We start from the raw sequence: 17,881 nt of genomic DNA on the forward strand, positions 1-17,881 counted from the left end.
TGTCTGCTTGATTGTAATGTGTAGTAATATATCAATACGTTCGATCTACGGAGAGATGCTAACATTAATTATTTCTTGAGATTCCAGCAGGAATTCGCCGCATTGCCTTCATAATCACTCATTCAATAGATACAAACTGCCCCACAATTAAACGTATTGCTCATGCCACGCCCGTGTTCCATTCCATTAGAGGGTTGTGGTGCGCAGCATGGCTACCTTGCCCTCCGGCTTGCTGCCTGGTTTCTCCTTATCCGCGTCCGCCACTTCCTGCTGCTCCTTATCCTTCTTCCTAATCGCACCCTTCTTGTCCGCATCATTGTGCCTGCCGGCAGTTAGTTTACGCACAATCAGGCTCCCGGTGTGCTTGATGTTCCTCTTTAACCGATTGCCCCCACTACCGCCACTGCCGCTGCCACCGCCATCGCCTTTGCTCTTTTGCCCACCGCCACCACTAATGCCTTTGGCTTCACTGGTTTTGCCGCCTTCAACGCCCTCAGAATCCTCTTCCATAATCGGATTTATTGGGCTAAAGTCAGCGAAGAGTGGCACATCCACGGAGTGTCCTGGCTGTGTGTCAATTACGTTTAGATCTTCAACCTCCTCGCTGGACTGCAGATTCTCCTTGGAACTGAAGGGAGAGTACATTTGGAACGCCGAAAGCAACGAGTTCGATTTCTTCTGATCCTCGCTGCCACCAGTGGACAGCCTGCTCTTCTTACGCCGCTGGGAGCCCTGCTGGCTGGTTAGTGAGCGACATAGAAGAGAGAGCTCCGACAACCGGGAGGTGCTGTCGTTGCTCGGCCTCCGACAATTGGCGGTGGTCAAGGTGTCGGATGGATCAGGGGGCCGCGAGGCGGTGGCGGCCACATTCCCCTCGTTGTTCGTTTGGTTAAGTCACAGCTTGAGGTCAAAAGCAATGCGAGACGCAATGTTCTTGAAGCCAATGCTGGTGCCTGAAGATCAATTAACAGTTCAGTTATTTCAGCTTTACTCAATATTATAAAGAAATCTTACCGGAGATTCGCTTGAAACGCACTCCATTCAGAGAGAGTCGTGGCAACTTGCACACTTCTATTTCCCATTGCACCAGTGAGTCAGTATTGGGATCTCCATGCACGCACCACAAGACGAATCTATGATGTACGATAAATGATTAATAAATAGCTATATACTTAACTAATATTATTAAATACTCACGTCTCCCGCTGCTCGTAGTCGCAGTTATTCTGGTCCAGCACCTCCCTGATCTTTTGCATTATTTGTTCGGGCATCAGGGGCGATGTGGTTTTCATTGACCATGTGAATCGTAGAACTCGTGGCTTCGCCGAATCGTCTGCGGTTGTGGGACTGCAAAAATATATAACTTATTTATAATCGAAAGTCTCGCGGTCAACAGCCGTTTAAGTAGCATTTGTACGTTATTCTCTCTTGGAATTTCAAATTTGTGTTATGATTTTTCACTTTAACAAGCTGCATAGTTATTCATTATATCTTTTTACTTTTAAAAAAATAATTCAATTCGATTTTATAACACTTTTAATTTGTTAATGGTACTCGCATATTAATTTGGCTTTTTGGTAGGAAAGTTTAAGTTAGATATTCACAAAATCCCCAAAATTGTTTTTTTTGTTTGTTAACAAGCTTCCAGTGGTTTGAACCACACCCAAAATCTCGTGGACAGCAAATGCAAGTGTTAATGGAAAATGAAATAAAATTGAAATGCATGTGGGGATATACTTTTGCTCGCAAATGTTTCACATCGTTTATTATGGATTTATTAAATTATCAATTGTTTTAATTATGCGTTATTTCTTTGAAACTTAATATGTATAGATAACTACTGATCAAGCCACTGAAGGCGCCCGACGATAACACGATCTATAGATAATCAGCTGTACAAATAAAATGGTCACATGCACTAGTGGTAATACATTGTTATTCCTTGAATTTAAGTTAAATTGGTTTTTATGTATCGCTTTGTATTGTTTTTTAGTGACTACGTGGTATGCTTAATTACTAAATACGCTGCACATCTGGCTTCTGGGTGATTATGAATTGCAAGATCGTTAGTTTGCTGGCTGGCTGCTTGGTTGGTTGGTTGGTTGGTTGATTGGTTGGTTGATATTGATATTGATTGATTGTATGATCCACGGATACAATTTAATTCAAGCTCATATCGAAATACAAATACAGATCCATACATACATACACATACATATAAATACAAAGATCGCTAAATAAAATTCAAGATCATCGTTACAAAATTAGCAACTTCTTTTGGTGTTTTATTGTGGTTACTATAAAATAATGATGTAGGCGAAAACACCACGCACTTTAGTTCAGTTTAGATCGGTTTAGTTGAGTTAGGCTTACATTAATTTACTTTCTTGCAGTTATATCTCACGTTCACTTCCTCAGTGATATTGGTTTGTATAACTATAATTGCGATACGCATTTAACATAAATATATATGTAGTTTAGGTAGTACTCGTAGGTGTAATATATAGTAGTTAATATAATCCATAATCGTGACAGTGACAGCAAGTGTAGTCAGGATTCTCTCTGATCATTGCATTTATCATATATCTTGGTTTCTTAGTGGATTTTTATGTTTGTATCGGTTTCGTTTCGGTTTTAATTTGTATAATTCTTGATTTATTCTGTATTGCCTTTTGCTGATCGCTCCTCGCATCGTTTTACAAAACAATGAAAACAAAGGGTTTCGTAATTTCTGTTTGTGGTTGCTTTACTTTTAAATATATGTATATGTATCTTTAATTTATATAAATTTATATGTATAATTAGTTAATAATTGTAATAAAACATAGGCGTATTTGTGAAATTTCAATTAACGCAACGGAACTCAACGTTGTCGTGGTTCATTTGAAGGGGGTTCGAATCGAAACCGGAAACGGATCTGAACTCTGAACTCGAAATGGAATTCGAAAGCGATTTCGGATCGGCATCGTCATCGGCAACGGCTACGTGAACAGTATCGTTTCCCGATCTGATCCGATCCGAGCGATCCGATTGGATTCGTGATTCGACCATATCTGTGTCTGTCTGTTCATATCTGAACCTCTCCGTCACGCGCGTTTACTCTAGGGGAATCGTTTGTTTCAGTTTCAGTTTTAGAACTATTAACAAGAAGTAGTTAATGCTTGTTTTGTTAATTACTGGTTTGGCCTAAAATTAAAGAAAAAATTTTAAACAAATTATTCACGGCTGGAAAAAATATTAATAATGGGTAAAACAAATACCAGAAATGAAACCAAAGATGACAGATAAGAATAAAACGGAATAATGGTAAGTTTCATTTTTCATGTTTTTCATGTTCATAGAAAAAGAAAAGTAAACGCAATTGTTCTTCAACTGATAAGTACAGCAGCACATGGCACGCACCTTGTACATTTCACAATTTTTTTGTCTTTCTATTTGTCAAAGAGCATAATCGTAATTAATTGAATCATGTATTTAATAAATGAAAGTAATAGACAAGAACAAAAGAGCCTTCCTAGCGTGAGGTGATACAATGGAAGTACATAGTTGTACAAAGCAAACGTGGATATACAGGATTAGAAAAAACTACGTAATATTTATATATGCTTTTTGTAATCAATCAAAATCAATCGAGTATAAAACAAACTAAAGGTGTGACGGAGATTTTGAGAGCGTAGAGAGGAAGCGACAGACGTCATCAGATTATTATTTTCAGATTATATATAGTTGGATTCAGTTCCGTATAACATGTACTTTTTCGCACGTTGTCACATATGCTTGTATGTATAGTTATGTATTTGTTTTGCCTTAATCAGAGGCGAATTCCTATTATGGATTCGAATATTGATATTGCAATCGGTGTGTTGGTTTGAGTTCCGTATTTTTTTTTTTTTCGTTTATAGTAATTAATCGATCGTATTATATGTTACATCCCGACCGAATAGCCAGTCATTCACTGTTTCTAAGGCTGAGCCACAATTCAGAGTATATTTCACAAATTACATATGTAAGTAGTATGGTTGGTACGTATGCTAACTAAATATGGATAGGAATAAAGATGTTTTAGCAATGCATTGCGAGCGTCTAAACTAATCGACCGAACCGACATATGCACCCCACCCATCCTCACCGATCCACTGATCCACCGATCAACTGATCCACCGATCCACTGATCAACTGATCCACTGATCCACCAAACCCAATGGAACCACCACAACAAATTAGGGACATAGTGAGTGCATCGGACTGATGTGGTGCATATGCGAGTTCGCGGTCGTTTTTAAGCAAAAGTCCTGGGTGTACGTTAAATGTGTGGTGTTAGGTGTTTGATGTATATACATAGAGAGTACATACTTTCCTGCTGAAAGTCTTTCAGTTCAACAAATGGAAATAAGTTAACAAAAACAGAAGAAAAAAAAACAGAAAAGAAATTCCATATACAAAACATGTGCATATCATTAGTGGAGGGTAATCAAAAGTTTCATAATTATGAACTAGCTTCTCCGCATTAAAATAAAATATAACTAATTATCAACTAACGCCCACAACACTTTTTATCCATCATGCATTCGAATGCAAGTGCTGGTTGTCTATTTTTAATTAGTAACTATTCTAATCGGTCGAAAAACTTGCGCAGTTGCATAGCAGTTATGTTGGTTAATATGGGCAACTTTTAGGATTTGCTGATTTTATTTATCCTGGGAATTGAACCTGCTTCTCTCTCTGTCTCTCAATAAAATTATTAGTTTAAGAAGGTGCAGCTTAGTAGTTTAATATCGTGATTCTTGTGAGAGGATGAAGGGGCCAGACATGAATATCCAAAACATTGAAACTATAGTGCACGTTATTAAACAGCCTTTTTAGAGGCAACACAGTGCTAGCCAGTCCACAAAAATAAAACTTTTTAAGGCAGAAATTACTTGTCAGTCATGATGCCCAGATAACTACACTCACCGATACTTTATAGGTCTACATTTTTCCCAACTAAACCTAAACCATTTAATCTTAAGTGCTGTTGATATTATGATCTCCGCCTGTACTTCCTCAGAGGTAAGCTCAATTTTGCTTTCATCTATAGTCTGTTTTGAATTGGAAAATTCTGCATATCCAACGGGTGTTTTTGAACGAGATTTTTTAGTTATGTGCTCGATGGGCATGGCATTGCAACGCGTTTTGTAGCGATTACTTTCGGGTTGGCTGGTTTCAGTGATTTATTGGCGGACTCTCAGAATGGACTCGGTACGAAATACAAACATGAGCATAATAAACACACATGGATGTATGTGCGGCAGATATGCAATTAAATGAAACATAAATATGAAACACAATATGATAAACGAGAGAAAATCAAATCAAAACAAACGAGAAGTAAATAAAAACAGAAATTAATTAAACAATTAAACAAATTGATGTAAGAAAGTATAACAAACGAATAAAATAAATGTATCGAATTGCAGTTTGCATTTGCTTTTCTTGTAATATTCCATTAACTGAAGAAATGAATTTTGCCACTTTTGTGATATGTTGTAGGCACTACTTACCGTTTGCTAAAACGTGAGGAGAGTTTGGAGAAGAAGCTCATGCGACCCGGATGGGAGGAGTCGCCGGAGGCACCGCTGGTGCCCGAGTATTCCAGCGCTGTGTTGTTTCGTGCTCTGGTTTGACCTAGGGATTGCAATGATTCCATAGTTAGATTCGGATCGCTTACGCACTCAAGAGTGTGTACACAAACACAGACTAGTTTCTAGCTGATTCCATTTGGTTTTTAGTCTAGGGTATTACTAAAATAATTCCGAGTAGTACGTACATACGGCTCCACTGCTAGGCTCAAAGTGCAATGTGAATAGATATTACTAACCATCAAATGCTACTTACTCATTGGGAAAATCTAAAGATGTTATACGACATCAAAACGTATCTTCCAATTGTATTCATAATGTTAGCTAATACTATCTGTTAAAATATATTCTTTAAATTCTCCCATACTATTGACTTTAATAGATAACATGTGCTAGTAATCACATTGCACTTTGTCCCATATGCAACATTTTTGAGTTAACTTTATTTTTAGTGAACGCGCGATAGCTGAATATAGAGTGACAAATGTCACTTCTCAATCGTTGATTAATTTTGGTCGCTATGAATAGTTTTCCATCCGTATTTCCAAACACACAAATATATAAAATATTTACAGGTGGGCGGGCGGTTTTGGATGGGATTTGGTTGATTCGATGCATAAAAGGCAAACGAACTAGATTTACGAATCCACTTAGACAAACGTGCAGAGGGGTGCGGCATTGGATCGCGGAAATCATAAGCGATGCGATGTATAAAAAACATAGAGAAACATTCAGTTAAATGGATCGATCGAGTTGGGTATATAGTAATTAATCGCTTGATAACGCTAAATAATAATAGAGGCGCGGTTGATATGCAATTGGTATGGAGAAGAGGTGCAGTGCGGGATACATTGTTGGTTTGTTCTATTGGATGCAGCATGAAAACGGGTTCAGTTTCAAAAATAATAATATCAAAAAGATCACTCGACATCGCGTTTAACATCTACTAATGAGTTTTAGCCTAGTTCGGCCTTATTTATTCAATTTTTTATGTTTTAGTAGAAGAAGGTGGGGATAAAATTAAATTATTATCTTTAAAACTAATAAAAATAAGTGAACAGAAAACTCACCAGAGTGAAAGGTTGAACGTGATGGAACATTCCTTGGAAAGTGTCTGCTTGATTTAACAGCCGATGCCATTCTAAGTCGATCGAACAGACTATATATGTACAATTACGATACATATGCACACATAGGTATGAATGGAAATCAAATCAGTATCGTATCGAATCAGTTCGTCGGAGTACATTCAAATCCAATGAATCGCATTTCGGGAAACGAATATGGTTTTATCAGTATAAGATTGTTGTTTTTTTTTTTAGTTTAGTTTAGTTTAGTTTGGTTTGTTTGTTTTTCCATTAAATATTTGTTGATTGTGTTTATTTGGAAATTTGTAATCGTTTGTACAGAACCGTTCGAGCGTTCGTCCCGTGTTATGATCGTTTAAGATAATGGTTTTGGTGAATGGAATGAGTAATGGACGAACGGTTGGGTCATCATCATCAAATCGAACCAAATCGTATGGAGTTTCGATGCGTTACCCATGTTGCGTCATTGGCCAATTGGTAATTATTTCGTGTGGAGTTCGTGTTCGTATTTCGTAATTGTTTTTAGAATCAGTAAGGATTGGATTTTGTATTGGGTTGCATGTAGGATGGCGGCAGGCGGGTGTAGATGGTCAGAGCAGCGCGAATCAAGCAGTTCGTTTGATTGATGTGACAAATTGATGATGTTAACCAAGGGTTTATGGTTTTTGTATATTGTTTTATCGATCACGTCGCAGACATAAACAAAATGAAAAGAAAAAAAATAAAAATAGATCATGTAAATTTTCTTAAGAAGACAAGCACTTAAAAATAAGTTTCTTAGATATTACATCATATACGACAAACTTCGACTGTTTCGTTGGTTTTATGGACATGAATATATGCAAGAATGTAGATTATACTCGAAAGCTTGGCAAACAAGAAGGTTTGATTTTCCAAACTACATGAAAGCGTTATTTGATGGAACATGCGTTCGACTGACTATCGAGAATCCACTTTGTAAATATTCTTGTACTTAAGATGGAGCATTTTATCAATTGGATTCTTAATTATTGGCACAAACTAGTAAGCTCGTCTAAGGCATTATGTCCTAATACGATACGCGACAAACGTAGAAAAGTGGGAGTTATTATTCGAAGTAGTACGCATATAGTAGTTATACGGTTAGATACATAAAGATCGTACATTGGAGAGCATATAGTAATTAAGACCAGGTACAAAAGTTACAACAGCAGCACAATAACAGACTATATGAAACTGAGTTGTTAAGTAATTGTAGGTAATAACATTAACAATAAACAAAAACACACAATAATGGAAAAAATTCAATTATACTGGCGATGGTAGCCGAGTCAATAGAGTTTCACTGACAGAGACAGACATGCATGAGGAAACAAACAAAATAATCAGTTCTTATTTTAGAAACTTGGATTTCGATCGCTAAAATTCAGGCGACTGATTGGACTTTCCCAATGCGAATACGAAATAAAAAACTATTCACTTGATAAGGATGTACATCTGGTAGTAGTTCCTATCAATTTACTGGAACACCAAGTGGGCAAAGGTCGAGCAATATGTCTTGGCATCGCCGTCAATTGAATTTCGTTTAAATGAATCACAAAAGTATACCAACAAAATCAGAAAAATATAACCAAACAGTACGCTAGTTGTATATACTTAAGCAATATATCATTTTATGGGAAGGGTCGTGTTCGCATACGTTACTTCTTACGCGAGAGTTACGTGAAAAATACAAATAAGCAAAAGACATCAAGTCGATTAGGAAATACAACAATACTTCGATTATGCTAGCAATAATTGCAACGATAATGCAATTATTGGGTATTTCACACGCCCACGACCCTTAGTTCAATGAGGCACAATAAATATCTCTTAACGTAAGATGCATTTTCACTCACCGAATTTGTTCGATTGGTTTAGTTCGGTTCGAATCCAAATTGAATTCAGTTCAAACCACATTCATATCATTATTTGCATATGCATATTCAAATCGGATTGGTTTGGTTGTCGATTCGGTTAGCAATAATTGTTGAATTGTTGGATTATTGTTGGTTTTGTTCGGGTTTTCAATTTGCATTACGAGTACGATCGAAAAGGTAGTAATAGTAGAGTAGTACAATAATTGAGCGAGCGTCGATAGGAGGACGAAGGAGGTTGTTGCAGATTCAGATTCGTAGGTGTTGGTGGTGTTATTTGTTGTTGCGGATATAGAACGCCACAGAAAATGGATGTACATATGTGGTAGTGTAGTAGTTATCAAAATTAGACATTTGGTTTGTAAACAGACAATGTTCAAAATTGTAAAAAACATGAAAAGATAAGAAATTTACATTATTCAATTGATCAAATTGGTTAGGTCGTTAAAAATACACTGGATAAATAGATAAATACAAAACGAATAGAACAAAACTAGGATAGGCCAACGCTATAAACTAAGAGTAGAGTGAACAATAAACAAATCAAACAGAACACCTAATAAATACTTATAAATACGGATAATAATAGATGCTTAGTCACTAGCCTAACGACCATCGTTGGGTTCCATTCGAGGTCGCACTTAAGATTAAATAATGTATTTAATCAAAGCTTTTAGAAAAATCTAAAACTGCGACATAACCATTTATATAATGGTTACCAACAGCCATGGTTTTACATATCACGCACAGAACAAATACCTCTAGAAAGTTGAACACTTTTTGTTACCATTTATTATTTAAGTAAATATAATTTTATGGGGCTGTTACAATTCTAAGTTATTTTGGTAAACCAGTTCAAGTCAGGGACATTTTAGCTATACCACCTATTATCTAGTTCTTTACATGGAAATACGTTGTACTCAATACGAAATTGCAAAAGTTTTGCAAAACATCAAAGGCAGATTGGGATTCAGACGGAACAACGGTCATATTATATTTAAAAATGATTGATGTCTAATTGTTCTTGTTTTTCGTTGACGGATCTACAAAGATATTTGTGGATGATACTGAGTCGATGATTCATGAAGATGAAACGGCGAAATGATTGTCGAAATGCACAATAATTCTCCCAAACAAATAAAATGCCAGCCAATTTTTGTAAAAGAATAAAGAAGAAACCGAGAGCAGTTGAATTTTAAATAATGAGTTAATCAAACTAAGAGAATTTGGTTTGTTTGGTTGTTGCGTTTTTTTTTTGTTAATTACTCAAGTGTATACCTCGTTCCGAGTGGGTCATTTGAGACCGAGACGCATCCGTCTGTAGAGGGGCGAGGGCTCGAGACAGACGCGCTTTTGGTATGACCCTTTCCAGCGGGAGCTGCCGATCCACTGCTGGTAATTGCATGTTTTAAGTTTAGGCCGAAAATTGGTAGAATCGTAATCGTAAATATGACTTTGTTTTGGTATTGTTTGGAAAGACTTCCGGTTTTTGTTAAAGATAACCAAATGAAACGATGGGTAAATGATAAACAAGTAATTTTTGAGTGTGCCAAAGGCACGGCAACTAAAGAGAACTGAACTGTGCGTGACTATATATACAATTATATGTCGTTCGATCTTCCAACGATCTGCTCTACGTATTTGTATTGATGGGATTATAAGCTGCTGCGTTATCTAAATGCCATCTAACCTCCGGTTTCGATCCGATTTGATCAGATCGTATTGCGTGCGAACCAAAGGCAAATAATATATATATTTATATAATTGTGGCAGGCTCCATCGCTAACGACTGACTGAACAACTAAATAAGCCTGCCAAGTGGGGAATGTTGTGATGCAAACAATAACTGGGTAACTCGTACAGCAGTTTATGACTCAAACTAGAATTTATAATCAGAACTAGCTTAACTCTCACGTACTTTGTCTCTGCAGGAATAACGTTGGTTTTCTCCGTCGACGAAGTCTTTTCATAAAGCGTGGTAGAGCGACGTGGAATGATGCCACTTGTGCCGCTGACGGTGCGATTGCCATTCGTCGGATCGTACTTCGTTGCCGTTCTCGGCTTGGCGGGACTGTTCAGTGCTGTGGATTGAATAATAATATTAGTCTCTTAGTCTCATCCTATCGATCATCTGATTAACACTTACTGGTGTCTACCGTGGTGAGCATCTTTTGAGTGGCCGAAGCGGGTCTCTGATTCTGAGCGGCCAGTCGCGCTGTGTTCTCCTTAATCGTAGCCGAGTCGATTGTGTTCTGTCGCTTGAAGTTGCTGCCACTGCCGAGGGCAAATTTAAGCTTAATATTCATGTCACACCTATTCTCAAGTTACTTACACTGATGCTCGATCCGCCGCTGATCCTGCAGCATTGTAGTTATTGCTTGGATTAACCGCACCAACGGCTCCCGCGGCCGCCGCAACTGTTGCTGCCGCATTTGTCGGTCCAACACCTGAAAAAACATGTAATCGTTCAGGTAAAATATGTACTTCTCCATATTGACACAAAGTTAAATCTTAGTAAAAATTTTCTTGGACAAAACTGCTTTTAGAGATACCTACTGACTAAGCAAACATTTTGAAATAGAAAAATTTTATCAATTATAATAGTTTAGTGACGATTAACTAGAGCATATCGGATTAGTAGCTTCAAAAGGGACAGTTATACTATTTTCTCTATACGAATATGGGTTTAATAATCCTGAATGTCCGAACAAGAAAGTTTTTACTATTGATAAATAAAAGTTGAACCGTTAGCCCCAGAGTGGGACTTACGCAAAGTTTCCGCACCAGACGAGGCTCGGCGACTTGGCTTCGTGCTGGACGCCGATATGCTCCTGTGGACACCTCTGTGCGTGGGGCTCTGGACACTCGCACTACCAGCATTGGCATCGTTGCCCGAGATGTTGCGCAGTGAGAGCGAAGAGCCCGATCGTGATCCGTCACTTTCCGGCTGCGTGGGATAAAAATAGTGTTTTTAGCACTTCTGCTGGTCGGGATGAATGGGCCATCAACTTACGTCTGTACTCTTGCGACCCAGCAGCAAATATGTGGCGAAAACATCGTCGTAGCGCACCTGGGAGAGCGAAGCCTCGATCTCCGACCGATTGTAGCCCATCGCGACTAGAGCTTCTAAGCATCGCGATGCGGAAATGACAAACAATTTGGTTGTAAGTGGAAGGGCTTTATAGACATTCAATGTACATTTTAATACGATTAGGTAGCGCATGCAAATTCATTACAGTTACATTATATATTTGGCTAAGAAATCGCCGATACTCGAACTGATATGGTTCAATTTGGAGTAGCCGGAATTGTGTGTTCTTTTGGCCTTTAACTGAACAATTGGCAGTAAGAACATTGGATACAAAGAAATCAGGTATATATGTATGTATTTAGACCATGCAGTTAGCGAAATTAAATAATACAATTATCATCGGCGTGACAGGACCCAAACCGGATGCAATCTCGACTTAAACAGAATTGTGAATTTATCTCAGAGAACCTCATTTATTTGTTCGTTTTTTTCATATATTTGTGCACAAACCAACAGATATTTACACTGGCAACAAGTAAAAGAAAAAACCAATAAAAGATAACAAGATTGTTCAACAAAAATTCGATTTTCCCTTGGCTGGCTGTTCAAGATTGATTTAATTTCAAGATTATCCGTTCTCTTGAGCTGGTTTGATATCTTCCTTGACGGTCTGTTTGTATGTTGGATGTTAAGGACAGAAAGTGAGAAAGAGAACAGAGAGTTGGGGGTTAATGCGGAAGTCTGGGGGTCGAGCGTTAACGTTTCCACTACACAGATTGCATACATTTTTAGGTGGACCCTTCCGCTCGTCGATCAGAAAGTTGACCATTAACATCAAGGTGTACGCACTACGCCGAATCGAGAGCGAATTCTTGGCACCGGTTTGTGACCCCGCAGCTATGTGAGAATTTACAAACGAAACACCATGAAGGCATTTGATTTTAAAATACAAACATTAGGATAACACAACACTGGGAGAACCCAAGTAAAAAGAATTCCGTAAGCAACATTTAACTACAAAATTAAATCAAGTTGATAAAGAAAAAGTTTACAAAGATACTAGTAGTATTACATTACATAAACAAAAGATCGCTTAATAACATAGCAATAAAACACAACGAGCAATTGGCAGGCAAAACTCCATTCCACACACAATTCGTTAATAATATTAGTAATGAATTTTGTATACAGTACCCGTCTTACCTATCCGCTTGGGATCGGCTAAATCGGCTTTGGGCTCAATATAGGGCTTGAGTTCGTCTTCCTCAAACCCCATGTTCATCCATTTGTCGCCCATGATTGTTTCCAGACTAGCACGCTTTGCGGGATTCAGTACTAAGAATTTGCGGAGCAAGTTTTCGCAGTCAGTCGACATATAGAAGGGAATTCTATAGGGATAAGCGATTTGGTTAAGTTCCATTCATTTTCAATTTATCTTGCAAAACTTACCTATATTTGCCTCTGAGCACGCGTTCACGCAACTCCCTCAAGGTGGAGCCGTCGAAGGGCAGGGAACCGCTCACTAACGTATACAGGATGACGCCCAGCGACCAAACATCGACCTCGGGTCCGTCGTACTTCTTGCCCTGAAACAGTTCCGGTGCCGCATACGGCGGACTACCACAGAACGTGTCCAGCTTTGAGCCGGGCGTGAACTCGTTCGAAAAGCCAAAGTCAGCGATTTTGATGTTCAGTTCGCTGTCCAGCAAAAGGTTTTCAGCTTTTAAGTCCCTGTTATAAATAAATAAATCCGGTTAATAAGGTGTCAAACATATTAATGTGCCTTTGGTATGGCCTAGGCTTATATTAATTAGCATTCATTACTCTTACCTGTGAATTATTCTTTTTTGATGACAATATTGCACTGCTGAGACGATTTGTCGAAACTTGACGCGCGCCTCCTTCTCCTTCATGCGTCCGTGGAGAACCAGATAGTCGAAGACCTCTCCGCCGGATGCGTACTCCATGATCAGATAGAGCGTCTTCTCGGTTTCGATTACTTGGAACAATTTAACTATGTTGGGGTGATCCAGCATCTTCATTATTCTAACCTGTGGGCGAACGGTGTACGATTAGTAATTATGTCCAGGTATTATTTTTAGCAAAGTACAAACCTCTCTAAAGAGTTTCTGTAGTGACCCAGGATTGAGTTGGGTCTTGTCAATTATCTTGATGGCCACCTCCTTGCCAGTGGGCAGGTGTTTCGCTAGTTTCACCTTGGCGAAATTGCCTTTGCCGATCGTCTTTATGAGTTTGTATTTGCCAATATGTTCTTCAGTAGCGCGCCATCGCATTGGAGCACTACTCCGCATTTGCATGTTAGGCGAACCCTGTAAAAATAATGGTGAAAGCGTTAAGTAAAGTTTATTTTTTGTGCTGTATACCAGGGATCGATGGTAGTAAAAATAGCACCCAATAATTCTGCGATAATCCTGACTTTAAAACCCATTAACTAATCCATTTCTAACGATTAATAGTGAATGTGATTTTAAGCCACATTGGTAACCCGTCCTCTGAACCATATGATAAGAATGATGTTAAAAATAAATTTTGGTTTATATCCCTGTTTACCTGCGCAGCATTGTTGCTGTACACATTGCTGCGATTTGCCACCACGCTGGGTACGCGGCTAGTGGGATGGTGTCCTACAGGCGGGTGAGCTATGCCTGTTCCTCTACCGGATCTCGATTCATGTCCCGAATGGGACGTCGGATCAACACCTCTTGTGGTCGAGCTGGTCACGGGCTCTGCTCGACTGGAATTGTACGGCGGAATGGGCGCCACAATTGGCCGCTCCGAACGTTTTTTCGAGCTGGCTGCATTACTTCCAGTTCCCGAGGCACCAGATGCTCCAGAAGAGGCTCCATGACGATGGGAAGACTTCTGGGCCAACAAAGCTTCAAATTGTCGCAAATTCTCCTCACGCCGCTTGGACGCCGAAATTGTGGTGGCCGTTAGCTTAGATGGAGTCACTCCATCCACTACACTGCTGCTGCTACCGCCACGACTGGCAGAGGCGGAGGTGGACATGGTGGAGGAGGAGCTCCTGGCCGCCGGAACGGGTGCCGTGCCAGCTGGTCGCCATACTGCAGGCTGTTTCTCGTCCTGCAACTGCTGCTTCTGCTTTAGAGTGGCCCTCATGGCCAGCACCGTATCATTATTCTTCGTGTCGGAGGCAGTACGTGCCAGTTTAGCCTTCACAGCATTTGCTCCGTTTGCGGCAGCTGCCGAGTTCTTGGAATACGCTCCGATCGAGTTACGACCGTCGCTGCCACGCTGGAATTCCGATAGCATCAGCTCATTGCTGTCATCCAGTTCGCCTGCCCGCCTGCCGCCCAAATACTGAAAGTCATTCTCGGAGGACATGTCACTTATGCCCGGTCGCAAAAGGTTTTCCGTTTCACCGTATCGCTTGCTTTGCTTGCGCTTGATCTCCAGTTTCATGACGTCCATCGATGATTGGGATTGTTGGTTTTGCTGCTGTTGCTTGAAGCTCTCCTCCACGTTGTGGATGTGCTTCTCGATGGAGCCGAGGGCAAAGGACACACCGGCATCGTCTTCGGTGGACAGGAGGCGTGGCATAGGCGGCTTTTGGCGTTCTTTGGGCGTGGGATGCGGCTGCAGGGTGGGCAAGGCCGATACGGCTATTCTGGGCAATGGAGTGACTTGGGCATCACGTCGTCGCAGCTCCACTATGCTGTCGTCTTCGATTGCTCCATCGAGATCCTGGTTGGCAAGATGTGTTTGACGCAGTTCCATTACTTTTTCCGTTTCCGGCAAGTTGTTGCTGCTATTATTGTTGTTGTTGCTGCTGCTGGTGATGCTGCAGCTGTGGTTGCTGTTCTGGTTGCTAGATGGCGCCACACTGAGCTTGGGAGGTGCAGGTGCCGCCCCCTTGCGGGCGGCATACAGCCTCACACTCTTCCTGGTGGCATCGCCGCGATTCAAGTCAGGTGTTGTGGTAGTGGTGGCCTCCATAGCTCCTCCGTCTTGCTGTTGGTTTCGGTTTCTCTGCGTTTGTTCTCTCTTTGGCTTTTTTGTCGTGGCACTGCTTCCCTTGAGTGTGTTGGTGCACAAGTACTTGTTGCTCGGAGAGATCGCTACTTTTTCTTTTATTTTATTTCTTTTTCAACTGGCGCTTGGCGTGTTTATTGTTCTTACACTGTGAGTTTGGAAAAATTATTAACTTGGGTTTGAGGCTTCGGAAGTACAATGCAGCTCACACCGACAGGGGTAACCGAATGTGTGTGCGTCCGTTTGCATTGGGCTTTCTAAATTCTTAACGTTAGTTTTGTTTGTTTTTGTTTCTTTTCTGTCGCCTAACCAACACACAACAAGTCGCAGTTGTTGCGCATTAAAACCTCGAAAATGAATTAAACACACAGCCAGCAACTTCCATTTCTACGTACATATGTACATATGTATGTACAGATGGGCGGACGGGGAGTGTGTGTGCGAGATATTTACGACAACAGGCGGACAAGAGCTAATCTGTCTCCCCGGTGACACTGAAATAAACACACGGCAGGCGATGTGGGGATGTGAAAGGGAGGGCAATATACCTAAACACACACCAACATAGCAAGAGAGAGTGCGCGAGAGAGAAAAGTGAACTGGCACCTACACACCTGTGGTGGAGGTGAGCTCTTGTGCGTGTGTTTGTTTTCGGTCTCTTTCTCGCTTATTTGCTCTCTCCTACTTCTACTGCTGTTGCACAAGCTCAGCTGAGATGCCCTCGCTCTCTCTCGTGTGTGTGTCACGCTTTTCCTGTCTCCACCCCCACCCTCCTATCCCACGCTCTCTTTTCAGTTTCATGATTCATTTGCCTTTTCGCTATTTTCCTTTGTTGCTTTTAATTACTGTCTAAATAGTTACGATGTGGAGATCTACAAGTATCTGAACAATTCGTTGGTACGAGTCGTTAGTTGCTGGCTGGTTTTATTCCATTTTTTCGTCGCTGCTTCAGTGAGCAAAGCGAAAAGCTCCAATGCACACACACATTCACACAAACATAAACGGCCGCACCAACACATTGAAGCAAATGAACTACTTTTAGACAATTGAGCCGACTTTTTCACTGCTGAAAAACACAGTTAGGTTATATACATCGGTCGTTTGATAGTGTGTGAGTATTTTCTTTTTTTTTTCACTTCAGGTATGGACAATAAAAAATCACATTTCGCGCAAATCCCGATTATTAAAAGGTTCGTTTTGTTGGCCGGAGGAGTTCTTAGCCATACACGCTTATCTTATCGCAGAGGCACGCGGCTTTCGCAATTTTTCGCACTCGTTTTACGTGGGGGTTTGGGTATTGGTACTAAATTATAGCTCCTCCTTTGTAACTCTGACGTAAACGTCGCCGATTGACTACGACTACAACTATACGATTTACAACAACAAAAAACACAGCAAAACGCAGAAGACACCGAATAACAAAGCTAAACAGGGCTCAGCAGCCAAAGAGCCACTTGGCCACTCAGCAACTGGAACTGGAGTGCCGGAGAGCGAGAGCGCGGAGTATTCCAAAAGCACGGAATCGCTTGGAGCAGCGACGTCGACTTCGGCAGCGGCGTCGGCCTTAATACACCAACACACCAGCACAAGCACACGATCAGTGGGTAGCCCTCTCCACTGGTGGAGCACCACTACCACCAACACAGTCAGTATCTCTATTCGTATCTGTATCTGTGTAATTGTTCTCCCACAAAGAGAAGCCCCGTTTGGAGCTCGAAAGGTGTGCGAGTGTGCGAGTTCCACTGAGCGTAACGCTGGGAACTGTTAGCCGTGTTTGCTGCCAGAGTTTAGTGTTCTGCGCATGTGCGCAATATACAAGTTCCACTAAGTTACGCAAAGCGCTTCTTCCCTGATTCACAACGATTATAGTAACTTTTGATTGGACTTTGCTCTTCTATCAAAATCAATCAATCATCTAATACGTTCAACTGCTACCTACTAAGTTAATCAGTTGATTAGGATTGCATTATGTAAGAGCGCTCAGTAAAAAATCCAAAAGGACATGATGACCTTATCACATCTACACTTATCTATCGAAAAGTAGTCGGAAGACTACAGTCGTCGCGAAGATTTCACTAATCAACTTTCCTATCTTCCCCCATCTCTCTATACAAATAACCAGAAACAATAACTGAGGAATACATAAAGTTCGGCACTTAAAATGCAATCTCAAAAGAACTATAATGTACACAATAGCTTGTCGTCAAATGATTGTAAGTCATTTGTTAACCCATA

The 17,881-nt window shown here is 40.4% G+C and overlaps 2 protein-coding genes across 24 annotated transcripts in view; both read right to left on the reverse strand.

The window, feature by feature from the left end:
• Positions 1-186: 186 nt before the first annotated feature.
• LOC120444864 (RNA-binding protein Raly-like) lies at positions 187-645 on the reverse strand. Its single transcript, XM_039624830.1, has one exon. The coding sequence runs from the start codon at positions 643-645 to the stop codon at positions 187-189; it is 459 nt and encodes a 152-aa protein (XP_039480764.1).
• LOC120444485 (MAP/microtubule affinity-regulating kinase 3-like) overlaps positions 500-17,881 on the reverse strand; it is a 24,295-nt gene continuing 6,913 nt past the window's right edge. The window contains exons 1-17 of one of the 23 annotated variants that reach the window (XM_039624166.2): positions 16,920-17,235; positions 14,204-15,794; positions 13,747-13,962; positions 13,463-13,683; positions 13,082-13,363; positions 12,827-13,020; positions 11,615-11,727; positions 11,371-11,548; positions 10,934-11,048; positions 10,748-10,875; positions 10,520-10,682; positions 9,880-9,993; positions 6,689-6,777; positions 5,541-5,664; positions 1,198-1,347; positions 1,015-1,133; positions 500-953 (exon numbers count right to left, since the gene is read on the reverse strand). In XM_039624166.2, coding sequence (XP_039480100.1) covers positions 895-953; positions 1,015-1,133; positions 1,198-1,347; positions 5,541-5,664; positions 6,689-6,777; positions 9,880-9,993; positions 10,520-10,682; positions 10,748-10,875; positions 10,934-11,048; positions 11,371-11,548; positions 11,615-11,727; positions 12,827-13,020; positions 13,082-13,363; positions 13,463-13,683; positions 13,747-13,962; positions 14,204-15,610 — 3,672 coding nt within the window. In that variant the 5' untranslated portion in view covers positions 15,611-15,794; positions 16,920-17,235 and the 3' untranslated portion in view covers positions 500-894. Of the gene's footprint in view, positions 954-1,014; positions 1,134-1,197; positions 1,348-1,734; positions 3,187-5,540; positions 5,665-6,688; positions 6,778-9,879; positions 9,994-10,519; positions 10,683-10,747; positions 10,876-10,933; positions 11,049-11,370; positions 11,549-11,614; positions 11,728-12,826; positions 13,021-13,081; positions 13,364-13,462; positions 13,684-13,746; positions 13,963-14,203; positions 15,795-16,919; positions 17,236-17,881 lie in introns of those variants that run through there. The other 22 variants (XM_039624169.2, XM_039624170.2, XM_039624167.2 and 19 more) reach the window with 22 other exon arrangements.

Source organism: Drosophila santomea, chromosome 2R (assembly GCF_016746245.2).
Source record: "Drosophila santomea strain STO CAGO 1482 chromosome 2R, Prin_Dsan_1.1, whole genome shotgun sequence".
NCBI lineage: Eukaryota > Metazoa > Arthropoda > Insecta > Diptera > Drosophilidae > Drosophila > Drosophila santomea.

Excerpts from the sequence above, each read along its gene's own strand:
- LOC120444864 (XM_039624830.1), bottom strand. The coding sequence starts at position 645 with ATGTACTCTCCCTTCAGTTCCAAGGAGAATCTGCAGTCCAGCGAGGAG.